Genomic DNA, 25,266 nt, shown 5'->3' with positions numbered 1-25,266 from the left:
AACAGAGAACACTGTGCTGCACCCAGTGATTCACTGATGAGTTGTAAACTTCCTTTTACGATTAGTAAGTTCACGTCTCTACTAATCACGTCTCTACTAAGGATTAATCAATTCACTTAGGAAACTATTCCATGATTAGGAAACAAGTGGAGATATTTTTTTCTAAATAAAATAATAAGAAATAAGCAAAATAGACAAAAAATTAACAAAATAAACAAAGGTAGGCACCACTAAAACATGTTATTCTTTACCTTGTGTTTGCTTCTATTGGCAGCTCCCATTCCGACCCTATTCAGATTCTCCCAGTTCTGCCACTACCTACATTAATTTCCATCAGAATTGCATGCATGACATCCAGTCTGTCTGTCAAACTTTTAAGCCATACAGCACAACACATTCTACCTTTACACCAAAGTCCAGTATACATATGCAAGGATTTCAATAACTTCAGTACAGTGGTTGCTAGGATGATTTAAATTACTCTCATATTTACTTATGTACTTTTAATAGATTGCTAATTAAGGCACAGCACCTGGATATCCTCACAAGCTCTACATCCACTCTGGAATGTATAGCTACAATCATTGTCCTCAATATCAATAAAACATGACAGATTCTTCCTACACAGTTTCCATTGCTATGCTGTTTGAATACTAGGAGACACAAGAGTGTGAGTATCTTTCATCTATTGATTCTGTGTCTAGTATTTTACCTACATGTACTAATTGAATTTTTAGGAGTTCAGTAAAACTCAAAATATATATAAAATTAACAAAGAAGGCATTCATTTCACTACAACACTCCTCCTTTGTGATGTATGGAACCATGCTAAAAGTAACCAATTATATCAGCATCACATTGGAAAATGAAGGTTGCTTACATATATGTTTACTGAAAAAATTAAAGCACACTATTTTTTGATGGACAAGAATATTCAAGGGAATGTCTACTTTGCATACATACTTGGTAATACCAGATCCATATTTGTAAATGAGTTCAACTTTCAAATAGAAAATGAGCATGTCTGCTTCTGAAAGTATTGAAGTTATGTCTATTTGAATTATGCTGCTACATCAAAGAACTTGTCCACCATATTAGCGACGTCTGCAGGGGTATACTTGATGTACTTATCCGTGTTCTTTGTGAAAGCAACATTGACATACCTGCAGATAAAAGAATGACTCATTTCCTATACCAAAAGCTGCAATAAAAGATAAAAAAGATATAGAAAGATTTAAAAAATTATAATATTAAGATTGGGAAAGATTACTGTATTTAAGAAAAATTTAGACTGACTAATATTTCCTTTACATAAAAAGCTTCAATAAAATACTCTATATAGTAATGCTAGGACCTGCACTTCTGAATATAAAAACATCAAACTTCTGCATCCTTTATAGTATTAGACATCCTTTCTTACTTCAAACGTTGTTGTGCATTACAAATGTCTTGACCACTGCTATGACATTTCAAGCTTAATGAAATGAGATGTGAATTTAAAGCATAAGTAATTTTGAAAAACTTGCCCTATAGCACTTGTAGATTTACTTGAAGAATATGGGAAGCGGTGTCCAGCTTCCACCCATTAGTAGCGCCAGCAATTCTATTTATAGTAGTACCCACATTAAAACTTTTTAATTCTTATTGTTACGTTACCTGCAAGTTTCCTCATTGAAATTATCCAAGATGTCTCCAATATAACAAGTGTTACAGTACAGGTAGAGTTAACTGATGCAGCATGACTGGTGAGCAGAGTGTACTGCCAACTCACTTGTCATAGAAGGCCTGGTATTTTGGCAGGATGTACTCCATATTGTCCCTCTTGAGACTTTCCCGCAGATCTCGGTCAGGGATGGAATAACTCCGCTGCACTCGAGACATTTCCTCCATCTCCTTGTTGAAGCCCTGCACACAGAACATTACATTACTATGTGGCCATTGGATCTGAAACCTTATATCACTAGTGAGACAAAACATTACATTGTTACATTAACAATAAAATACTGCATTACACAGAAACAAAACATTTCATTAGTGACATTATACATTATATATAATGAGGAAAAATAAGCAAGAAAATTTTTGAAAAGAATTATTTAAAAAATCTTGAAACATCAGACATTTTTTCCACTAATTCCAAACTAGAAAAAAAAAGAAATAAATCCATAATACCACATCATAATGCAGTGGACCCTTGGACTTTGAACATAATTCATTCCAGAAGGTGGTTCTATGTCCGAACTGTTCCAACTCCGAAACCATTTTCCCCAAAGGAAACAATGTATATCATTTTAATCTGTTCCAAGATCCCAGATTTTTACCAAAGTAAATAAGAACTGAACTATGTAAAATCAATATTATTTACCTTTTGGTGGTAAGCTTCATGGCAAGTGTTACTTGACCAGGTATTAAGAATATACTGGGTGGTGGCAGCACTACCATTAACATAGTCACTTAGTCCTAAGAGGATTCTTTGTTTCATGTCTGTTACACCTTGTCACCATAGTAGTTAAGAAATATTTTTGTTAGTTATGAGATGAGTGTACTTATATGAAATATTACTAAACCATCCTATCAGGTTAAGTTCTGGTCAAATGAAAAACTAGTCAAATGTCCTGACCTCAGCTGGGAATAAGAGCAAGGCTACAACACAGAATCAATAAGAAGTAAGAAATGATGTTTACCTCCCACCAATGGCACTAGCATCACCCAAATTTGCTAAATTCAGCTGCCTTTGGGTTGTTCCAAATCCGAATTTTACTCCAATTCCAAGGGTAAAATTTTTTTAAATTTTTTGTTCCAAGTCCAAATTGTTCCAAGTCTGAGGGTCCACTGTACAACAAACACCTCATCTTTCCTCTTCAAGACAGAATACAACAAACACTTCATTTTGTTCCTTCAACTCCACCTAAGCAAATCCTTACAACATGGTTTGCCTCAATCAAGTGGTCTGCTCCAAAGAGGAGTCAAGAGGGTGAGATTCCTTGAATAGCTTAGCTTACAGTGACTATTTAGTAAACTTGAATATAGTCAAAAGCAATTTCAGTTGGTGAGAAATCATGTATGTACCTACAATAAACTTACTTTAATTAGTTGTGTGTGCTTAACTCTGGGAATAGTATTTCAGCTGATGACAAACCATATACTTACAGGAAACTTTTCCTTAATAAGTTATCTATCATTAAATCTCAGCATGTAATTCTCATTAGAGAAATCATATACTTACAGCAAACGCATCCTTAATAAGCTGTTTGTCTTTGTCCCGCAGCTTGCCGGCCTGAATGACAGAAAGTGGCACATCTTCGTGGTTCAGGTAATGGAGAACACGACTCCAGCTGTGTATAATGAAGAGGAAAATATGTTCAGTTAATTACTTGGTCAATGCATGTTATCCTTTCAGTTACTCATAATTTGTTCATGAATAATCCCTCAACTCAATCACTGCTCTTTTAATTTCTTTCAGTTACTCATAATTTGTTCATGAATAATCCCTCAACTCAATCACTGCTCTTTTAATTTCTATTGGATTTTCAAGTTCTATTTATGGCATTACAAGAAACTGTTACACACACAGAAACAAGAAAAGGATATAATTGATAAATGTAAAGACCAACCAAGGCTTTTTACAGACATGTGAACAACAACATCAAAAATAGAGAAAGTATTGAAAGTTTAGAAGTAAATGGAGTATGCAGTGAAGATCCCAGGAAATGGCAGAGGCTATGAATGGATGCTTTCGGAAGGTATTCACAAAGGAGACTGCTTTTGACAAACCACTGGTAATGGAACAGAAAGGGATTATGAAGGAGTTTCAAGTAACTGTGGAGGAGATCAAGAACATGATGGGGAGTTTAGAAGTGAGAAAAGCTGTGGGACCTGATGGGGTATCAGGATGGATTTTAAGAGAATGCAGGAGCAACTGGCAGAAAAAGTTTGTGAAGTAATTGATGCCTCATTAAGGGAAGGTGTAGTGCCCCAAGACTGGAAAAGAGCTAACATTGTCCCAATCTATAAATCAGGTAACAAGAGAGACCCATTGAACTATAGACCAGTGTCACTTACAAGTGTGGTAGCTAAGATGTGTGAGAGGGTGGTGAAGAATAGATGGACAGACTTCTTGGAGAAAAATGACATACTTTGTGAGTGTCAATTTGGTTTTAGAAAAGGGCGTTCATGCACGACAAACCTGATATGTTACTATTCGAGGGTGATAGATGTAATACAGGAAAGAGATGGTTGGGCTGATGGAATATATCTGGATTTAAAAAAGGCCTTTGATAAGGTACCACACCGGAGACTGATCTGGAAACTTGAAATGGTAGGAGGAGTGCATGGCAGTTTACTAAAATGGATGGAAGACTTTTGGTAGGAAGAGAAATGAGAACAATAATTAAGGACAGACCATCAGAATGGGGATTGGTGGAGAGTGGAGTTCCACAGGGATCAGTGTTGGCACCAGTAATGTTCGCGGTCTACATAAATGACATGGTGGATGGGGTGTCCAGTTATGTGAGCCTATTTGCAGACGATGCAAAATTGTTAAGAAAAGTGAGATGTGACAAAGATTGCGAACATAGGAGAGATGTGAAAAATATACACACACACACATGATTTTAAGAAAAAAAAAAAATAAATAAATAAAATAAATAAATAAATAAATAAATAAAATAATAATAATAATAATAATAATAATAATAAAAGAACAAATAAATAAATAAATAAATAAATAAATAAATAAAAAATAGATAAATAAATAAATAAATAAATAAATAAAAATTAAAAGTTTACCTTTGGGAATATAATCTTTTCTGCTCCATAATCTGATCACTGTACATTTTGTCACACTGAGGTTCAACAAGAGCCACTAAATTGAGCAGTTTAGAACTACTGAGTGTATTTAGAATGTAGTTGTAGTTATTGAGACGGAATATTGCCCTTAAAGTCCCATCACTGTAGGTTTCACTTCTGCTAACGAAGGCCAGACAAAGGTTCGCCAACACTCTCTCTAAGGAGGAAAGGATAATATAAGAAATCATTAAAAAATATAACTGTAATAAATTTCTATATATGTACAGTATATCCCACACCAGACGGCCATGCAACATGCACTGCATCATTCACACTTTTTAACCCATCAGCAAATTCCATAATGCAAATAATTTAGGAACAAAGAAATGGATTCCACAACTCACTGACATAAGCGCCAAGTAAAGCCTTAGCCTGGAGAGAAGCATCTGCATTCCTGGGTAGATTGGAGAGTGAGCTTGTGAGGACTGTGTCCCTCTGGAGAATTGGTGCAAGTGTCTGGGCATAATCCGGCAACTGCTTCGTGAATCTAAGAGCATCATTGGTAATTTGGTGCACTGTTCCGTCCTTGGGCAGCCCTCGCTCACCATCACTCTTCACACTATCCACAAAGCCTTCCAGTGCCTTCACACACTGAGGAACAATGTTTATTTAGAATAAAGAACCTCTATCAAATACAGAAAATGTAATACATAATTCAAACAACCTAAAAAGATAGACAATGAACACACAAGAGAAGGAGAAAGTTTAAATAAAAGAAGTAAATGGATAAATACTTGTGTATTTGAAGTCAAATAGTACCGTTCATGTTGTAAGCATTATTAATGAATCTCAAAATCATACAGGACTGAAAAATTGTGTTAGATATATGATGCAGAACTATTGGAAGAGGTTGAGACATCACATAATAAAAGTAGTGTCAGCATGGTGATGAACTGAGAGCTGCCAGATAATAATGTCGTATGTTTGGGTGATATCATCCATTCCACTTACAGTTTCTTGCAACATGTGGATAATTGCAGCAAATTTGGCTCTAATAGATGTCTGGCAGTTGGTCAGGAGACGGTCATACTCAGGCTGGATGTTGGTGACGTGGCGAACCATGGCCAGCACTGACAGCATTGCCTGGTAGTCCCCTCGGCTCACACTCTTTCGAGCTTGAGTTGCTAAACCCTGCAAGTAGTGACATTTTACAAATACAACTCAATATGTGAACATGAAGACAGAAGTCTCACTGCATGATGAACATTAAATATGTTGGAATATTAGAAAAAACAGAGATTTTAAGATCAACTGCAGAATTTACAAGTGTAAATTAGAGGCATTAGTATACAACCAGGAGGAAACCATTTCTACCTCTCCCTCTGTGACCAGTTGGTCCATTGGTTCCTTGAGGATCATTTCAAATGTACGAGTAACTCTGTCTTCGGGAACAAGCTGCTGAGCAAGAAGGTACTCTGCAAATGCTAGACAGTGTAATGCAGAAACCTGAAAGAGAATAACATTAAATATATAATTTTATTAAATTCAGTTCTACTTACAATACCACTAATTTAAAAAAAGGGTAAACGAATTAGTATAATCAACAGCTTAAAAAAAAAAAAAACCTAATTATATGTACAGGCAACCCCACTTAACAAAAGGGGTTACATTCCTAAAAACCCTTCATTAAGCGAATCGATTATAACAAGTTTAACCCTTGACTTGAACTTCCATTGAGAGTATACAAAGCGAGAGTGCAGTGAAAGGTTTAATGAAAGTAAAAATTATGAAGTTAAACATTTATGCAGTTTAATTTAAGTCATTATAATGTACACTAATGTATGTATGTACGTAACTTTATAATGTTGATGATCTTAAATTTATGAAGGGAGGGAGAGTGAAACGGGAAAGACACTAACTGGCAACCTGTGTAATGTAAACAAAGGGCGCATCATTGTATCACACACAAAACTTATGTACCACATTTCCACAAGGCTTTCCATTTTATCCATTGTAGAGTCACGAGTTTAGCTGGCTCTTTTAGCTTGCAAGGAAGATACGGTCTCACCAGCCTTCTTAATAAAGTCTGCTGACTTGAAAATAGTAGAGATAGTAGATGGAATCAAGATGGTGGCGAGCATTGCCATTAGTTTTCTCGCCTCTCTCGTGTCTGTGAATAATATCCAGCTTCACTTCGAGAGTAAGAGACTTCCTGGTCTTTTTAGCAATGCTAGGTGACATTGCAGGGCGTTTTGGTGGTAAGTTGAGCGAGGGAAGACGAGCTACTGCTGACGCTGTTATTGTTTTGAACAGGGGGAATGAGTGGTGCGCGTGTTGTCCACGAGAGGCGCTGGTGTATTCAAAAGACTGTCAGCTTGCATGATACGGCAGGGCTTTCAAACTTGGAAAAAATTATCTGGATAAAACTTCGTTAAAGCGAGTTTGGTGTTTGTTAAACGAGCAGATGGTAGTAAAATGAAACCTTCGTTGTAGCGAAATTTCGTTGTGTGAACCTTCGTTAAGCGGGGATTGCCTGTATATGTAAGATTTCAAAGTTATATCAGATAAACTGTACAAAATGTGACACTCCAATTAAATTAATTGTAAAATGAACAGAGTATCTTAAGTTCATTCCAGATGATGAAATTCATCAATGATCTGACTTGGTACACTAAAAGGTTTCAATCCTCACCTGGTTTAGGTAAAGTTCAACCTCTATGTCCTCCAAGCCTTCAGTTGGGACCCGGACTTCAGGAAACAATTCTGTAAAGAATAAAAAAAAAAAAAAAAAATGATCATAAGAGTTGAGGCATGAGAAAGCAGTACAATGAGAAATGAGGAGGGCATGATCACACATGCCCCCATAGCAGTTTCTGGTGAAGGTCATGATGGTGTGCCAAAACAGTGGGGGGGAGAGAGAGAGAGAGAGAGAGAGAGAGAGAGAGAGAGAGAGAGAGAGAGAGAGAGAGAGAGAGAGAGAGAGAGAGAGAGACCATCTTATTCTTCTGGTATGACTGAGCAGTGAGCATCCATACAACCCTCCTAACACCAGAATTACCATAGACATCTTGACCAGAAGCCTCTCCCTGGCTGCTCCTGACCATCCAGCCTCACTGCTAAACATGGAGGAATGAAGTGAGGGAACAATATCATCAACAAGATGGTCATCACTGTGATAGTCATGAGTAGGCGGCCAGGAATGAGTTAAAATTGTTGGGAAATGGGAGGCATTTATATAAATATTTATACAAATATTAAGTTTGCTTTTATCATATACATATATAAATATGATTTTTATTATCATCCTTGCATGTGTACTTTATTTAGGATTTAAATTTGAATGGTGTTAATTTAGTAATTGTCTTTTAAAGCATAATAGTTACATATAATGTTGTTTCATTGCTGATGTGAAGTTCCTGGAAGGTGAGTGAGAAAGTGATCACACAATAACTATTTTAAGACTTGCTGAACAGTGATCGTATTGAATACTGCTGACTACAAACAAACATCTTTTAAGATTTCACTAGGCCAATTATTTTGAACAGTAATAGGAATTTAGAATTAATTTACATGCATGTCACCTGTGTAACTAGTAAATTAAGGAAAGCTGCTATTCTTTAATATCATCCATCTTAGAACCTATGCCTATGAAAAATAACGTTACCTGGTGAGCCCTTACATTATAGTGCTGGTTTATTTACAGGTAAGAAGTAACTGTTATCATAGTGCAAGAGTTAGTTTACTTCCCCTCCTGCCACAAAATCTGTGGCTCCTGAACCTAATCAAGTCAACAAAATAAATTATGAAAGAAGTGTCCAAATATTTATCAGTTAAATCTTCCCTATTTACTAATGAAATACAAATATACAGAAAATAGCTTCATAACTTTAACTCACTTTACAAAATGAATCATAATTTTACAATCATTATGAAAGACATGGAAAAAAGAGTGAATTATAAGAAGGTTTTACATTTTCCTCTCAATTTTTTCCCTTTACGACTTATTTCATCATGGGATTTTTATTGTGGAGCCTTCCAGGCCTGATCTTATCCTTGACTAGCAGATTTAATTTAATTTAATTTTTCCACCTTCCCAGGCTAGGAGCTCTCAACCTTCATGACATAATCCTTGCTGATGTCAATATTCATTGCAATGTTTTGCATCAACATTTCAGACAGCCTCATGAATAAACAGATCTATAAATGAATATGTTTTCTTATTCTATGAGCATAAAACAAATCAGCATTACTAAAAAGAATGAGATCAAATGCAATCTGATTTAACTTTACCTCTGCATTTTAAACAATGAAGTTTCTGGTAGGATTCAGAGCAGAATGTGAAGATGGAATATAGCCTCTTAAGTAGGAGAATGGAGTAGAAAAAAGATATGCATTGAAAGAAGACTGAAGAAACAAGAAGTGCCTTGTATAAAGGACAGCTAGAGAGTTTATGTTGTGGCTATCCTTTGATGTTAATCAAAGCATTGGAGATGATAATAAGTATTTACATAAAATATATATATTACATACTGATATAAGCCCAAGAACTGACATATAATAATCTCACTAGCACACCACCATATCATTGAGATATGAATAATAATGTGCTGTACATATTGCATGCCAAAAGCAGGCCAAACAATGCCTTACAAGATTAAAGCCACGACCAACATCAAGTACAATGTGTCTATTGGGTGAAAGTGAACACACAAGCTGGATTATTATTCTAAAGGAACTGAATCAATATACAGTCAACGCTCATCTAAAAACAAATCAACAACATTGCAATTTCAGTGCTCACATTAGCATACTTACATGCACACATTCTACCCAGTCACAGTCCATGCCAAGTGTGGACATTGCAAACAGAAGAAAGAATTATGGAGACTGCCTAAGATCAGATGTGGTCACAGTATGGCTCTGCTGTAGCTTAATCAAAAGCCTCCTACTCTCTGTTTTCTGAATATTCAGTCAGTATGATAGTCACTAAATGTACACTTAACTTATGGCAGCATACCCAGGAAAAGAGATGATATTTTCAACTCATTCAGTGTGACCACTTTGTCCCATTGTCACCATAATTCACAGTGAGGTGCTGGTCATCATCAGTTCTAACGTGAATGAAATGCACACACACATGGTAGATGACAGAGTACACTGGATTTGTGAGACTGCACTGTGAAGGGGATCCATAATACTTGCTTGTGTAAAGAGAGCTCATAGACTAGGATCATATGTATTCTTATCACTGCCCAATCAAAAAGAGGAAATTAGAGACTTTAGGCTTTAGTTTAAGAAATAAAGAAAATGACGGCAAATGGTAATATATAGTGTAATTAATTTCAAACCTGGTGAAGTTTTCCTTCATATATTACCTACATGTACATTCCCACTACTGAAGGTATCTTATACATGTAATTCTGTGCACATTGCCATTTTTGGGCCATACAAATCTTAAATGTATTAAACAAGAGTTGTAAAGGAATGATAAGATGAAATAAACAAGAAAATATGTGATAAATCAGGGCCATGCACCTTCAGGAATCATTCCTCCTTTCATCAAAGACATTTAAATAAACATCATCATGCTGAAGATGATGGAAGTGAAACCACCTGCAGGTAATGACAAAAACAAAATCAAAGGATAGTATTAAAGGAATCTAGCACTGAGCTGCTTTAAGAATTCAAAGACTGTGACAGCAAAAGGGCACTACAGCACTCTACCATGCGGGGAGGTGAGGGTGCCATGCATGTATGAAGAATGTCCAGGAGAACCTTGTCTGCGGGAGGACACATGGCCCGTGATGGCTTTTTGCAGTATCTTTGCCCTGAGATGAAACAATAAGGATATAATTAAATAGATACCTTTTATTCCCAAAATACTTTAGTATTTCACAGTTTTTTTTTGTCATTTTTACCTGTTTTCACAAGTGATAAAGTAGGTAATGATACAAAACAATAATATACCAGTTAAACACTCACTTGTTTGAAATCTTTAATGTTCGACTCTTGCTGGTACTGTCCACTTTAGTCAGTCTCCCCCGAAGAGGTCCAGGTGAATTCAGTGACCCTGTGCCCTGCCCTCGCTCCATGCTGCTGCTGCTGATAGTCTCGCAGGGCCTGAGAAGACCCATTAATGAAGTAACATCTTACAGATAGTACTAGCTTATTGGTGGTAACATCTTATTTCTGCTATGTACATCATCTTACCCTTAGACTCTGTTTAAGAGTATCTGAACGCAGTTTTGCATACACAGTGAGCCTGTCTGTGTTATTGTGTTTGTCTAGCCAGGCTGCAATGGCTCTCAAGTCTTCTCGCACACCAGGAGGAACAAGTTCAACACCACTTAGTGTTTCTTCATTTATTTCTGAAATATTGAAATAGTGCTTAATTTTCAATGAATATGCAAGGGAAATCTAATTCCAAGGAAGATAATAATGATGTTTTTCTGTAACACCACATAAGTTACATGATATAATGAAGTTAAAATGGCAATTAATACTGTATCTTTCAATATCAACATGCTTTTTATATCTAAAAAAAAAAAAAAAAAAAAAAAAAAAAAAAAAAAAAAAAATCTAAAAAGTGCCTGCCCTCACCTTCCTCCTCCAGCAGCTCCAGGGTGGCCACTGGTGGCACTGGTTTCTGGTACTTCATGAGTTCATATCGAAACTCTTTGCCCAGAGCATCAGTCCCATTTTCAAATAGAGAAGTCTACCGATAAGAGAACATGCTATCACATAAAGTATAGAAAGCCATATGACTCACATGCATACAGGTATGTTTTCTTTTTCTTTTAAAATGTTTTGTCTTTCAACTGACAACAATACCTTTTTTTTTTTTTTTTTTTTTTTCATCATCACTTTAATGGTTACTGCTCTTTTGCAAAACAGTCATGCTCATAACATGTACTGCTGTTACTTTAACAAAGTTGCAATTTGACTAATAAAGTCTCACTAGCTACATACAGATAGAAATAAATATCCCTCCTATTAACTAAATGCTTACATAATGATACAACAATACATGAGTTGTTTTAAATGATACTTTACCAGATTCTTAATTTCTACGCTTTCAGGTTTATTCTGTTCAAAGTATCTGCAGGTTTCAGCTAGGCGGTCCATGGCCTGGAGGTACTGAGGCACCCCAATGCTGCTGGGTCTCTCCTTCACCACACTCTCCACTTGGCCAGCCACGTTATAGTAACCAATCACATGGTCTAATTCTTGCAATGTCTTCTCTGTATCTATTGAAGGCATTGTCAATACACAAATATTTCATTAAAATTGAATTGCAAATGCTCTGTCATTCCAAATAAATTTATTTACATATCTATTCTTATTTCTTTTAATACAAACCCCTTTCCTGGCCTGACACTTACTGAGTTGTCGACGCTGAAGGTTGCCAGTCTGCTGGTAGAGGGGCAAGATGGTCGTTTCAAGCCGAGCCAGACGGTGTTCAAAAGAGTCCAGGATGTTTCCCACATTGGTGGCCACCTGGCTGGAGCGTCCCAGTACATCTCGCACAGATGCTAATTGATTGACTTCCTGAAATGAAAGTGAGATTTGTCATCAGGAAGTGACCATGGTGTTATGGTTAGCACATTTACCATGGTTTAATCCTTGCATAGTGCCTACCTTTTCCTCTAAACCTTTTACTCGTACAGAAACTAATTTGACTTTGTGATTCCCTTCAAATTGCACAAGCTGGTTATACTAAATTATTGACCTAATATCCCAAGACTATAAAATTTCAAGTATTAGAGAAGCACAGTTGTTCATATGATATCTTGCTTGTGTGTAGCCTCACCCAATCCAAACATAACACTGTTTACAAACATAAATCTCCAGAATTACATGGCCAATAGCAATGAAACTAACATGATAGGATAGCAGGGTAATGTGGGGGATTAGCATACACGGGATGGACCGTACAAGCTCTGTTAAAATTAGAGAATTTATAGAAGAGCTCTGTTGGAAACACTGAGAGTGGAAATAACGTCAATAAACCAAGATGGCTGCTTTCTTTCCTCTTAGCGCGCCGCATGTGGATTGGAGGTAAGACTTTTTTATTGTGGGATCCGAATTAACTTGAGACATTCATATCATATTGTTTCCTAATCTTGAATGCAGCCTGATCCTGTTGGTAAGGTATTGAATACGAATATTAGGCAGATGTACATAATATATGAAGATATATCTAGGTTTTATCCAACATTGTTGCTGTGATACTGGTTTGAAGGCAGCATGGCTAGGAGAGGTTGTAGCTTACAAAAATTTCTTACATACTTTATTTTTTACGTTCAAACAAGATAAAACTCCTATGTAATAGTTTACTTACATTCAATATGAAGAAATGCATTTACCAGGTGTATAATAGGTGCCCCCCAAAAAAGTTACATGGTTGAAAAGGTAAGGGAAAATAAATATTTTCTGAATGCAATTGAAATGTGATGTTACACATGTAATGATGTTTAGTGAGCATTTGCAGTATTGTATGTGTGTTGTGAAGTTTATAATCGTGTAGGGTGATTGGATAGATTTTTTTTTTTTTTTTTTTTTTTTTAAACAGCTGTAGGTATGGGGGTGCAGCGTACGATGGTGTACGGTGCACCCCCACACTTGAGACATACTGTTCATTTTGGCAGTTACCAGTTATTTCATGACTTGTAACTTCACTTGCAGACTTAAACATGCCCAGGACGTTTGTCCCTATTACCAAAAGACATTCGTCCCCATCCTAAGGCTGCAACATGACCTCAAGGGAAAGGGAGGAAGAGGGTCCATGCATGCATCCTCACAGAAATTGAGGAGGCCATCGAGAACCTCTGAGAGAAGGACAAAATAAAGAGTGTGGCAAAGAAAAAGAAAAGTCACAAGACCACAAAGAAAAGGCCTCAAGAGCCATCCAGCAGTGAAGATGAGGACAACCCTGAGGTGGTTCTGGATGACTTGTCTGAATATTCTGATGAAGCGGATGGTGAAGCAGAAGACCAGCCCTATCCATTTGTGCAGAAGGAGGCAGAAATAGGGGACATTATTTTGGTGGAGTTGAACTAGAGGAAGGTTGAAATGCTGGGGAAAAGTTGCATTATGTTGGTAAAGTTCTTTCTATTAAGGACGACACCAGCTATAATGTAAGTTTTCTCCGGATCAAGTCTACCTAAGTTTGGTATTCCAGACAACTTTTGTTTCCCTCTAATAGAGGACACAGCGAAGTTGTCTAAAGAATGGTGCAAAGGTGTGTTGATGCCCCAGCAAGGGCGTACTCAACGACTTTTAAATATGGTTAAGCTAAATGTTCCATTGTATTCATTTAACATGAAATGAGATAGGCCTAGGAATGATAAATTTACAAATCTTACTTTATTTTTCCAGTGTTTTCTTAAATAAACAATATTGGATGCACATTTGTTTTATTTCACAGAGCAAAATATCATTCATAGAACTTCTTATTAGTACTGCAGGGATGAAATGGAGATGTAATACTGATCACCAAGATAAGGCCCATAAAAACTCTTTCTCTGTTGCTCGTTCATTAATAGAACACTTTAGATAATGTGTTTGTTTAATTTTAGACAGCAATATCTAATTCATTATGATTTGTAATTAATTTCTTTTGGGTGAAAATATCATGTATGGAACATCCCCATAGTATGTACGGATCACCCCTACTATAGGGGTGATCCATACAAAATGGAAATTTGGGTTAAATAGCCCAAAAAGGTCCCTAGTTTTGTATTGATAAATTTAGTTGTGTGTCGTAGGTAGCTCATTCCTTGACGAATATTTCTGACCCCACAGCCTTATCTTCAAGATTTAAATCTGATTTTTCAGTAATATTTTTCCACTAATAGTACGATATACCCCCACACTACCCCACACTCTTTCAGTCTTAAATAACACAAGTTTCATTATTTCTATCAAATGAAGATTATGAGTAATTTCCAAAAAATGAGTGTGTCTGCTGATTCTGTTGAAGCGTTGTTGAGTAATGCACCGTAGTTGATAGTATGGAAGATGTATAGGCATATACTTAAAAACCTTGAACTTGTAATCAGTGGAGGGGAGATTACTCAGACACGATATTTTTAAATACAGTGGAGATTCAATACTTGAATGTCTAAATACTCCAACACAAAAGTTCGATTTAATACTCTAAACAATACCTTATAGTCGAACGTCCACACCCATGGTTGTAAACAAAGGCTCCTTGGTGTCCCCCTTCCCCTCTGCCAGTTGTGACTTGTGCTGCCGCAGTCATCACAATAACATTCTCTTACATTCTATCTGTAGTTTTTCATTTATAAACTTACATTAACAACAAAGGCTTATTAGTGGTGAGATATATGGTAATGAAACAGGTGCACATTTGGTCGTATACAAAGCTCTGTCATCTCCCTTCCCACAGCTGCCACTGAACCGTTCTGATACCATATTACGGTAATACCGGTATTACCGTAATACTGGTATACCAATGCCGCAGTCTTGAGAAAAACAACATTCTTGTGTGTTTGGTCGGTAGTTTTTCATTTAAATACTTACGATGGCACCAAAGAGGCTTATTAGTGGTGAAAATAAAGAATCTGGTGAGAGTGCAAGTGTTAGTGAGCCACAGTCCTCCATTAGTGGATTCACAAGAATCACACCAGATGTTTTCATGGATATTAACTTATCCTCCAGCAACCTCTCTCCTCCTCCCCACCCTTCTCCCCTCCTCTTCTAAGTTATCCATCACCATGCAACCTTCACTTACGGTATGTACAAATCAAAATTGTAAAAAATTACACTGAAATTCTTATAAACTTGAGGTTTTGCTAAAATTAGAACGAATTACCTGATTTATAGGTATCAATAGTCAAACTTTTTAATACTCGAACAGCCATTTGGAATTAATTAAGTTCGAGTATTGAGTCTCCACTGTACTAGATTTTCTCTGCCCCAATCTGAAATCTTAGAAAGATCAGAAGTCAGGCATTCTGTGGCATCCCTGCATGATCTGTTGACTTCCTGAAGGGTTGGTCATCTCTGAAAGGACATGGAAAGATGTAGGGTGGTATCATCAGCATAGGAGTGGATAGGGCAAGAAGTTTGGTTAAGGTCATTAATGAATAACAGAAAGAGAGTGGGTGACAGGACAGAACTCTGAGGAACACCACTATTAATAGATTTAGGTGAACAGTGGCCACCTAGCACAGCAGCAATAGAACAGTCGGAAAGGAAACTTGCGATAAAGTTGCAGAGAGAAGGATAGAAACCGTAGGAGGGCAGTTTTGAAATCAAAGCTTTATGCCAGACTCTATCAAAAGCTTTTGATATGTCTAACGCTACAGCAAAAGTTTCACTGAAATCTCTAAAAGAGGATGACCAAGACTCAGTAAGGAAAGCCAGAAGATCACCAGTAGAGTGACCTTGATGGAAGCCATACTGGCGATCAGATAGAAGATTGTGAAGTGACAGATGTTTGAGAATCTTCCTATTCAGGATAGATTAAAAAACTTTAGACAAGCAAGAGATTAAAGCTATAGGACAGTAGTTTGAGGGATTAGAATGGTCACCCATTTTAGGAAGAGGCTGAATGTAGGCAAACTTCCAGCAAGAAAGAAAGGTAGAAATCAATAGACAAAGTTGAGAGAGTTTAGCCAGGCAAGATACAATCATGGAAGCAAAGTTTTTGAGACCATAAGTCTTCTGAAGGTTTAGGCCAGTGAGGGCATGGAAAACATCATTATGAAGAATTTTAATTGTATACATGAAATAGTCAGAGGGAGGAGGAGAGGGAGGAACAAGCTCAGAATCATCCAAGGTAGAGTTGTGAGCAAACGTTTGAGAGAAGAGTTCAGCTTTAGAGACAGAAGAGATGGCAGTGGTGCTATCAGGATTAAATAAAGGAGGGAAAGAAAAAGAAGTGAAGTTATTGGAGATGTTTTTCGCTAGATGCCAGAAGCCTCGAGGGGGAGTTTGAGTTTGAAAGATTTTGACATTTTCTATTTATGAAGGAATGTTTGGCATGTTGAAGAACAGACTTGGCATGATTCTGGGCAGAGATATAAAGAAAGTGAGATTCAGGAGATGGAAGGGTCAAGTGCCTTTCATGTGCAACCCTCTCTATCATGTATAGCATGAGAACAGGCTGAGTTAAACCAAGATTTAGAAGGTTTAGGTTGAGAAAAAGAGTGAGGAATGTACGCCTCCATGCCATACACTATCACCTCCGATATGCGTTCAGCACAAAGAAATGGGTCTCTGACATGGAAGCAGTAATCATTCGAGGGAAAATCAACATAATACCTCCTCAGGTCCCCCAAATTGGCCGAGGCAAAATGCCAGAGGCACCTCTGCTTTGGGGGATTCTGAGGAGGGACTGGAGAAATAGGACAAGATACAGAAGTGAGATTGTGATTGGAGGAGCCCAACGGAGATGATAGGGTGACAGCATAGGCAGAAGTATTAGAGGTGAGGAAGAGATCAAGAATGTTGGGCATGTCTCTAAGATAATCAGGAATATGAATAGGGTGTTGCACCAGTTGCTCTAGGTCATGGAGGATAGCAAAGTTGAAGGCTAATTCATCAGGATGGTTAATGAAGGGAGAGGAAAGCCCAAGCTGATGGTGAACATTGAAATCTCCAAGAATGGAACCATGCGTGCTTTGGGCTCCGAGGGGTCTCCAAGCGCACGGGTTTGAATCCTGTCCACGGTCTGAGTGTAGGTTGGGCTTCCTCACTCAGGGTAACAGTTTCCTAGCGGGTGGGCTTTGAGATAGGAGGTACCATAAAAAGTATCCCCTTTAGCCCATAAATTCCCATGAAAAGCCCACATGATATAAATTATATAAATAAGGGTAGAGGGAAAATGTGTTCCACTTTGGAAGTTAAATAGTTGAAGAATTTATTATAGTCAGAAGAGTTAGGGGAGAGATAGACAACACAGATGAATTTAGTTAGAGTGACTGTTGAGTGGGAGCCAGATAGTGGAAAACTCAGAAGATTCAAGAGCATGGGCACAAAAGCAAGTTAAGTTGTTGCATACATAGACGTGACATCCAGCTTTGGAGCAAAAATGAGAATAGAAAAGTTGGAGGGAACAGAGAAGGGGCTACTGTCAGTTGCCTCAGACAGCTGTGTTTCAGTGAGGAAAAGAATATGGAGGGCTGTGGCTCACTAACATTTGCACTCTCACCAGATTCCTTATTTTCACCACTAATTAGCCTCTTTGGTGCCATCCTAAGTTTCTAAATGAAAAACTACCAACAGAATGCAGAAAAATGTTGTTTTTCTCATGACTATGGCAGGACTAAGGATGTGCACTGGCATTGGTATACCAGGATTACAGTAATACCAGTAATACAGTATCAGAACGGTATGGTGGCGGCTGCGAGAAGGGAGATGACAGAGCTTTGTAAACAACCAAATGTGCAGCTGTTTCATTATCAGATATTTTTACCACCAATAAGCCTTTGGTGTTAATGTAAGTTCATAAATGAAAAAACTACAGATAGAATGTAGGAGAATGTTATTCTGATGACCGCAGCAGCACAAGTCACAACTGGCAGAGGAGAAGGGGGCATTAGAGAGCCTTTGTTTACAACCACGGGTGTGGACGTTTGACTATCTGGTATTTTTTCAAGTATTAAATCGAAGTTTAGCGTTTGAGTATTGAAAAGTTTGAGTATTTAGACGTACAAGTACAGGCAACCCCCCCCGCTTAATGAAGGGGTTATGTTCCTAAGAAAAACCTTCGTTAAAAGAATTTCCGTTAAGCGAATCAATTATAACAAGTTTAACCCCTGACTTGAGCTTCCATTAAGAGTAAACAAAGCAAGAGTGCATCATAGTACAGTAAAAGGTTTAATGAAAGTGAAAATTATGAAGTTAATTATTTAAGCAGTTTAATTTATGACTAAGTCATTATAATGTACACTAATGTATGTATGTAAGTAACTTTATAATGTTGAAGATCTTAAATTTATGAAGGGAGGGAGAGTGGAGCAGGAAATACACTAGCTGGCAACCTCTGGAATGTAGACATAGGGCGCATCATTGTACCGCATACAAAACTTATGTACCACATTTCCACAAGGCTTTCCATTTTATCCATTGCAGTCACGAGTTCAGTTGGTTCTTTTAGCTTGCAAGGAAGATATGATCTCACCAGCCTTCTTAATAGAGTCTGCTGACTTGAAAACGGTAGACAGTAGATGGAGTCAAGCCATGGTGGGAAGCAATGCTATTAGTTTCCTCGCCTCTCTCGTGTCTATTAATAATATCCAGCTTCACTTCGAGAGTAAGAGACTTCCTGGTCTTCTTAGCAACGAAGGTTTCATTTTACTACCATCTGCTCGTTTAACGAACACCAAACTCACTTCAACGAAATTTTATCCAGGTAATTTTTTCCAAGTTTGAAAGCCCCACCATATCACGCAAGCTGACAGGCTTTTGAATACACCAGCACCTCTCGTGGACAAAACGCGCACCACTCACTCCCCTAGTTCAAAACAATAACAGCGTCAGCGGCAGCTCGTCTTCCCTCGCTCTAGATGCCACCAAAACGCTCTGCAATGTCGCCTAGCGTTGCTAAGAAGGCCAGGAAGTCTCTTACTCTCGAAGTGAAGCTGGATATTATTCACAGACACGAGGCGAGAAAACTAATAGCATTGCTTCTCACCATGGCTTGACTCCATCTACTGTCTACCATTTTCAAGTCAGCAGACTCTATTAAGAAGGCTGGTGAGCTTCCTTGCAAGCTAAAAGAGCCACCTGAACTCGTGACTCTGCAATGGATAAAATGGAAAGCCTTGTGGAAATGTGACACATAAGTTTTGTATGCAGTACAATAATGCGCCCTTTGTTTACATTCCACAGGTTGCCAGCTAGCCTATTTCCCACTCCACTCTCCCTCCCTTCATAAATTTAAGATCTTCAACATTGTAAAGTTACTTACATACATACATTAGTGTACATTATAATGACTTATTCTTAAATTAAACTGCTTAAATGTTTAACTTCATAATTTTTACTTTCATTAAACCTTTCACTGTACTATGATGCACTCTCACTTTGTTTACTCTCAATGGAAGTTCAGTCAGGTGTCAAACTTGTTATAATTGGTTCGCTTAATGAAGTTTCGCTTAACGAAAGTTTTTTTTTAAAAACGTAACCCCTTCGTTAAGCGGGGTTATATATATATATATATATATATATATATATATATATATATATATATATATATATATATATATATATATATATATATATATATATATATATATACACTGTAATTGCCTTTAGTCCACCCACAACCTCGACACGGGAGAATCATAAATCAAACATGGATGCTGTAATATATTACTGTAAGTAACTGGTGAGTGTCCAGTTTAGAAATGGAGGCAATACCTGAATATCAATCACCCTAACTTCTTCTGAGTAAAGAATCAAATTCATGTTATCCAAACTGTAATAAGTAAACTAATGAACCCATTGTATTAGGCCAAGAAAATTAAAACAGGTATAAAAAGTCAAATCAGTGGATGAGAGTTCTCAGCATACCAAATCTTTATTCCACTTTATCAATGATAAGTTAAAGTCTCCAACCAATACTACATCCTTATCTAAACAAAATTCAGACAAAAAAGTTAACAAGATGTCATTATCAACAATAGAGTTAGATGATGGACAATAAACAGAAATAAAGTATAAGGAGTAATCTGAAAGAAATACAACTAATGTAATATGAACCTCAACCACAATTTCAACGAACCTAAGACTGTTCTTAACATAAACAAACCCTGTGGTTGGCAACATCTACAACATTTTTGCATACCAGTAAGTAATGAGGAATAATAATGTTAGCATCAGACACAATGGAAGTTAACCAGGTCTTACTAATTCCCATTATTGATGTATTGTAGTCCAACAAGAAAGAATGAACATAATTGATTTTATTACCCAGTGAGTTGACATTTACATGTGCAAAAATCAATGAAGCAAAATTACTTTGTATATTGTTTTGACTAAAAAAGTTTAAAGGACTAGCAACTGGCGGCTCAAGAGCTGGAGGCGCAGTGGTAGTACTTAGCATTATTAGTACCAGTAATACCCATAAGTGAACTTCTCTGGGTGCCTGTTGCAAAGATCCTGACACTTCAAAAATGCAAATGCACATCACTGAATCTTGTTTCTTTAAATAAATTTATGAGCCTCTTGAAGTAGTGTCTTCCTATCCTGCGCATTTAAAATTTTTCTATGAAAAGTCTTTTATCCTGATTTAAACAGACAACCCCTGTCAATCAAGAAAGAAGAAATTTCCTTTTCAACACCATTCACATGCATGTTTGTCATTCCTCACAATAATGCAGGATCCTTCTTCCACTCTTGATCCTGTATCTCCTCTCTAATAGCCTGTTATATACTCAGTAAATCATTAGTAGGGGATAAAGTGTACACGGTATTCCTTGTGATAGTGATCTACCCACTTTCTGGGACAAAGTCTGAACTGTAGCACAAACACCCATGACAATTTCTGAAAGTTGTTTAATAGTGTCGCCTTGGTCAACATTACCTGCAGGAGCACAAGCATTGTTAGAACATTAGTTAATCCAGCACCTCAAACAAACAAGATGCTGTCCCCCTCCAGCTGGACTATATGAGCAATCACCTTTGCTGATAAACCTAAACACATGGATGAGGGGTGGAACCAGCAGTCACATTTGTCACATCCAATTCTGTCATTGCCAACTATATCCTTGCAAGTGCCACAACCCATTGCTGATGCACCATCCCATGACTCTGGGCAGTAGGACTATTATTAACTGGGGGTGGCAATCAGCAGAGTTAAGAGTAAGAGGTACAGAAGGATGCCGCGACACAGCACCTCTCCTCCCAGCACAACGCTTATCTCCAACCATCTTGACAACGAGGAGTACATACTAACCACCAGGCACAAAAGAGTCTCTCGTCCACTTGTTGAGCACTATCTCCAGAGGTCATGGTCAGGTCAAAGTACAAGTACTCCCCTGATGCCCTCGCTAGATGAAGGGCCAAGAGTGCTAACACCAACCGCGTCTATTCATTATGACCATCATGGTAACACAGACAGAACAACAAACAAAAGAATATAAGCAAATAACAAAAAATCAAGAACAAGGAGAGTGGACCAGAGGTGAGTGCACTGACACTGCTGACAGACAGACAGGCAAGGGGCAGAAGGAGGGTGTTGCCCTCAATCCCATCACAATAACAAGTTGAGAGGTGCAGAGTTACCTTCACTCCCATCACAATAACTTACAATTTCTTACAATTGACTTCCTGGAAGAGGCTTACGCCTGTGGGTCCAGATCTATATTTCCGTATTTTGGTGGATCTCATGTGCTTTATAATTGTAATATAAATTTTGATTTGCCCAGAATTTATCTAATTTTGCCTCAATTTCTTTACAGAAGTTGCTGAAACTACTCACTCAGGCAAAAGATTCCAAGAATTTACTACCCTACATGGAAAGGCATATTTCCTTACATTTAATCTGGATCTTGGCTTCAAAAGTTTTGGTGAATTTTCTCCAATTGTTCTAACTTCATTACATTTCAGTAGTACCTTGCAACATATCTCATCATATTTTCCGGTAAGAATCTTGAAAGTTTCAATCATATCTCCCTGTACCCTTCTGTAAGCTAGTGTTGGTAGCTTCAGCTTCCTGAGTCTTTCTTCATAATTGAGACCATTTAGTTCTGGAATCATCCTCATAGCTCTATGTTGCACATTCTCCACCATCTCAATGTCTTTCAGGAGGTCAGGCTTCCAGACTGAGTTTGCATATTCCAGATGAGGTCTTATCACTGCTTTGAACAATGCTTTAAAAACCTCAGCATCCAATTACTTTTTCTGTCAGATGGTCAGCACAACTTAATTTATCACTGATAATAATATCCACATCTTTCTCAGAGTCCATCTTGTTTATTTTTTTTTCCATTTGATATCCTTGATCTTCAATGAATGTTCTCCCAATCCTCATGTATTTACATTTATTTATTGGTGTGAAAGTTTAGTAACCATTTTTTGTTCCAAGAATGCACATCTTCTATATCTTGCTGCAGCTTCCGACAGTCCCCTTGCTCTTTGATAGGTCTGAAAATTTTAGTATTATCTGCATACATGTAAATTTCACTGTCATTTGTTACAATATCTGGGAGATCATTTATAAAAAGAACAAACAGCAGAGGCCCAAGAACAGACCCCTGTGGCACTTCACTTGTCACTGACTTCCATCTTGATTTTTCTCCCTTCACTACCACTCTTTGATGTCTTTGTGTTAGAAAAGCTGCATTCAATTCTTGAAATTTCTTTTCAATACCATGACTATTTATTTTACTTAAAAGCCTTCCAGGTGCAACTCTGTCAAAAGCCTTCATGAAGTCACAGTATATCACTTCCAATGCATGCCCCTCAGCAATAACATCAGTCCATCTACCCAAAACTTTTAAGAGCTGCAACACCACTGATCGTCCTGGGATAAAACCGTATTGTTTTTCCCTAAATAAATTATATGTTCTTATGTGTGTCATTATCTCATCCCTTATCATAGTCTCAAAGATTTTACATATAACACTCATTAGGCTGACTGGCCTATAATTTCCTGGGTCACACTTGTCACCCTTTTTTAAATATAGCAAATATGAGCAATAAGCCAATCATAAGGAAGTTCCTTATGCTCAAAAGAGTACCGGAAAATTATTTCTAAAGGCACTAATAACTGTTCCATACTTTTCTTTATAATCCTAGGGTGGATTCCATCAGGTACAGGAGACAACAAGTTGAGAAGAGCATAGCTAGTTCCCATAAAGTTAGATTAGGTTAGGAAATTCGTATTTAAAATTATTTACCAAATTTCACTCACTTAAGCATTCTCTACTCAAAATTCATGCCCTCCCTCCAGGTTCCCAAGTTTGTTAGAGCTGCAAAAATATACAGCAGTTTAGCCAATAGTGAATACACATTAGTCTGGTCCAAATCTGGAAACAGGGTAAGATAGAGCCTCCCATGAGCACTTGTGACGGCTCAGATCTACCACAATAGAACATGCTAATACAGACAGGCGTACATCAGGTGAGCAAGGAGAGGAAGGAGGATGTAATGACTCATTATCTTCCACAACATCGACTATAAATCCATCAATGGAGACAACAGCTTACTGTTTCCAGTTGTCAAATCCTCCTTATCTCACTACAGCTATAATTAATTCCTCCAGTAAACACTGGAATGGTGACATAACATTCTTATCTTCCCTAGTTGCCTGGAAAAGTAATGCTTGGTATGCCCTTATTATCTCCCAGTACCTCCATAGCTACTTCTTCCAGAACACATTACAATGGAGACATGATCACTTACTTTCTCCAGTTGTTTGGTGACGTTCAGTTTCTTCTCCACGTTCTGCTCAATCATCATCGTGGCTACCAGCGGGAAGGCAGTGGGCGGCGCACTCCTTGGCCTAGCTTTTGTTGACACTTGTCTCCACTCTCTAATGACAGCCTCTGTAACGGTGCTTCTCAAGACAGGTGTGGGCAAATTATGTACAGCCTGCGAGCCACATGCTATCCGACAAATGTTAGTAAATTTAAGAGAAAAAGTTAACAAACAACGCCAAATAATATTGTTAAAAAAATAAGTAGGTAGCATTTTGTTTTCTTCCCTCAACTGTGGGTATGGGTGAGAGTGGCTTTACCTTTTATTTTGTCTTTTAAATATTAATTATTTTGGTTTAATATACCTACCATACTGCCCTATAAGACTGTGATCTTTTTTTAATGCGGGCCTTGCACTGAAAAGTTTGCTCACCGCCCTAAACAACAACTTTATTCACACAACGTATCTTGAAATTCTGATCCAAAATCTCGGTGAAGTATAGTCTTAGTAAAAGAAGAATTTCCTATATTTCCTTCATCTCACTGTACCTCCTTTATTATAAGGCGGATTCTTACATGTCAATATGCAACTGAAATTGCAAGTCTGTAAAGTTTCCGACTGAATATCGGTGCCTAGAAATTGGAGAAACCAGTCGCAAAACAAGACCAGCATGTTGGTCTTGTTCAGTCGATTTGCGACTTTGTTTACGTTGTGACGTCACAGAAAAAGGTTTCAAAATGTGGTCTCCACAGATGCAGAGATGTTAAGAGTTGGTGATAGAAAAAGAGCACATCTGGGACCCTAAAAATTAATCATACAGCAAAAAAGATGGCGAAAATCAGCGTTCGATGAAATAGCTGTCACTTTCCAAGAACTGTTTCCCTCTATGCAGGATGTTATTAGAGGTGAGGATTGAATACTTGTGATGATTTAATTAGATCACAATCGTCATCGTCACCAGAGGGAGACCTCTAGTTGAGTAGTTGTTTGCTTACGTTTACTTCCCGCCAATCAGGTGATACTTCCCAGTCGCTATTTGTGAACGTGTTCCGACTAGAAGAGCCCTGTCGATACTTCTAGAGG

At 37.6% G+C, this 25,266-nt stretch overlaps 1 protein-coding gene across 1 annotated transcript; it reads right to left on the bottom strand.

Annotated features, from left to right (window-relative positions):
• Nucleotides 1–488: 488 nt before the first annotated feature.
• On the bottom strand, nt 489–24,322 carry LOC123500184 (exocyst complex component 7-like). The gene is given in 16 exon segments (XM_045248921.1): nt 489–1,163; nt 1,772–1,905; nt 3,227–3,335; nt 4,789–5,005; nt 5,193–5,439; nt 5,800–5,979; nt 6,163–6,294; nt 7,481–7,551; nt 10,513–10,616; nt 10,771–10,890; nt 10,892–10,908; nt 10,999–11,156; nt 11,389–11,503; nt 11,842–12,035; nt 12,171–12,336; nt 24,169–24,322. Coding segments are annotated over 16 exon segments (2,124 nt in total). The 5' UTR covers nt 24,226–24,322; the 3' UTR covers nt 489–1,060.
• Between the last annotated feature and the right edge of the window lie 944 nt (nt 24,323–25,266).

The sequence above is a fragment of the Portunus trituberculatus genome, chromosome 50 (assembly GCF_017591435.1).
Source record: "Portunus trituberculatus isolate SZX2019 chromosome 50, ASM1759143v1, whole genome shotgun sequence".
Taxonomy (NCBI): Eukaryota; Metazoa; Arthropoda; class Malacostraca; order Decapoda; family Portunidae; genus Portunus; species Portunus trituberculatus.
The sequence above is the reverse complement of the archived record's forward strand: the minus strand, read 5'-3'. Positions and strand labels throughout refer to the sequence as shown.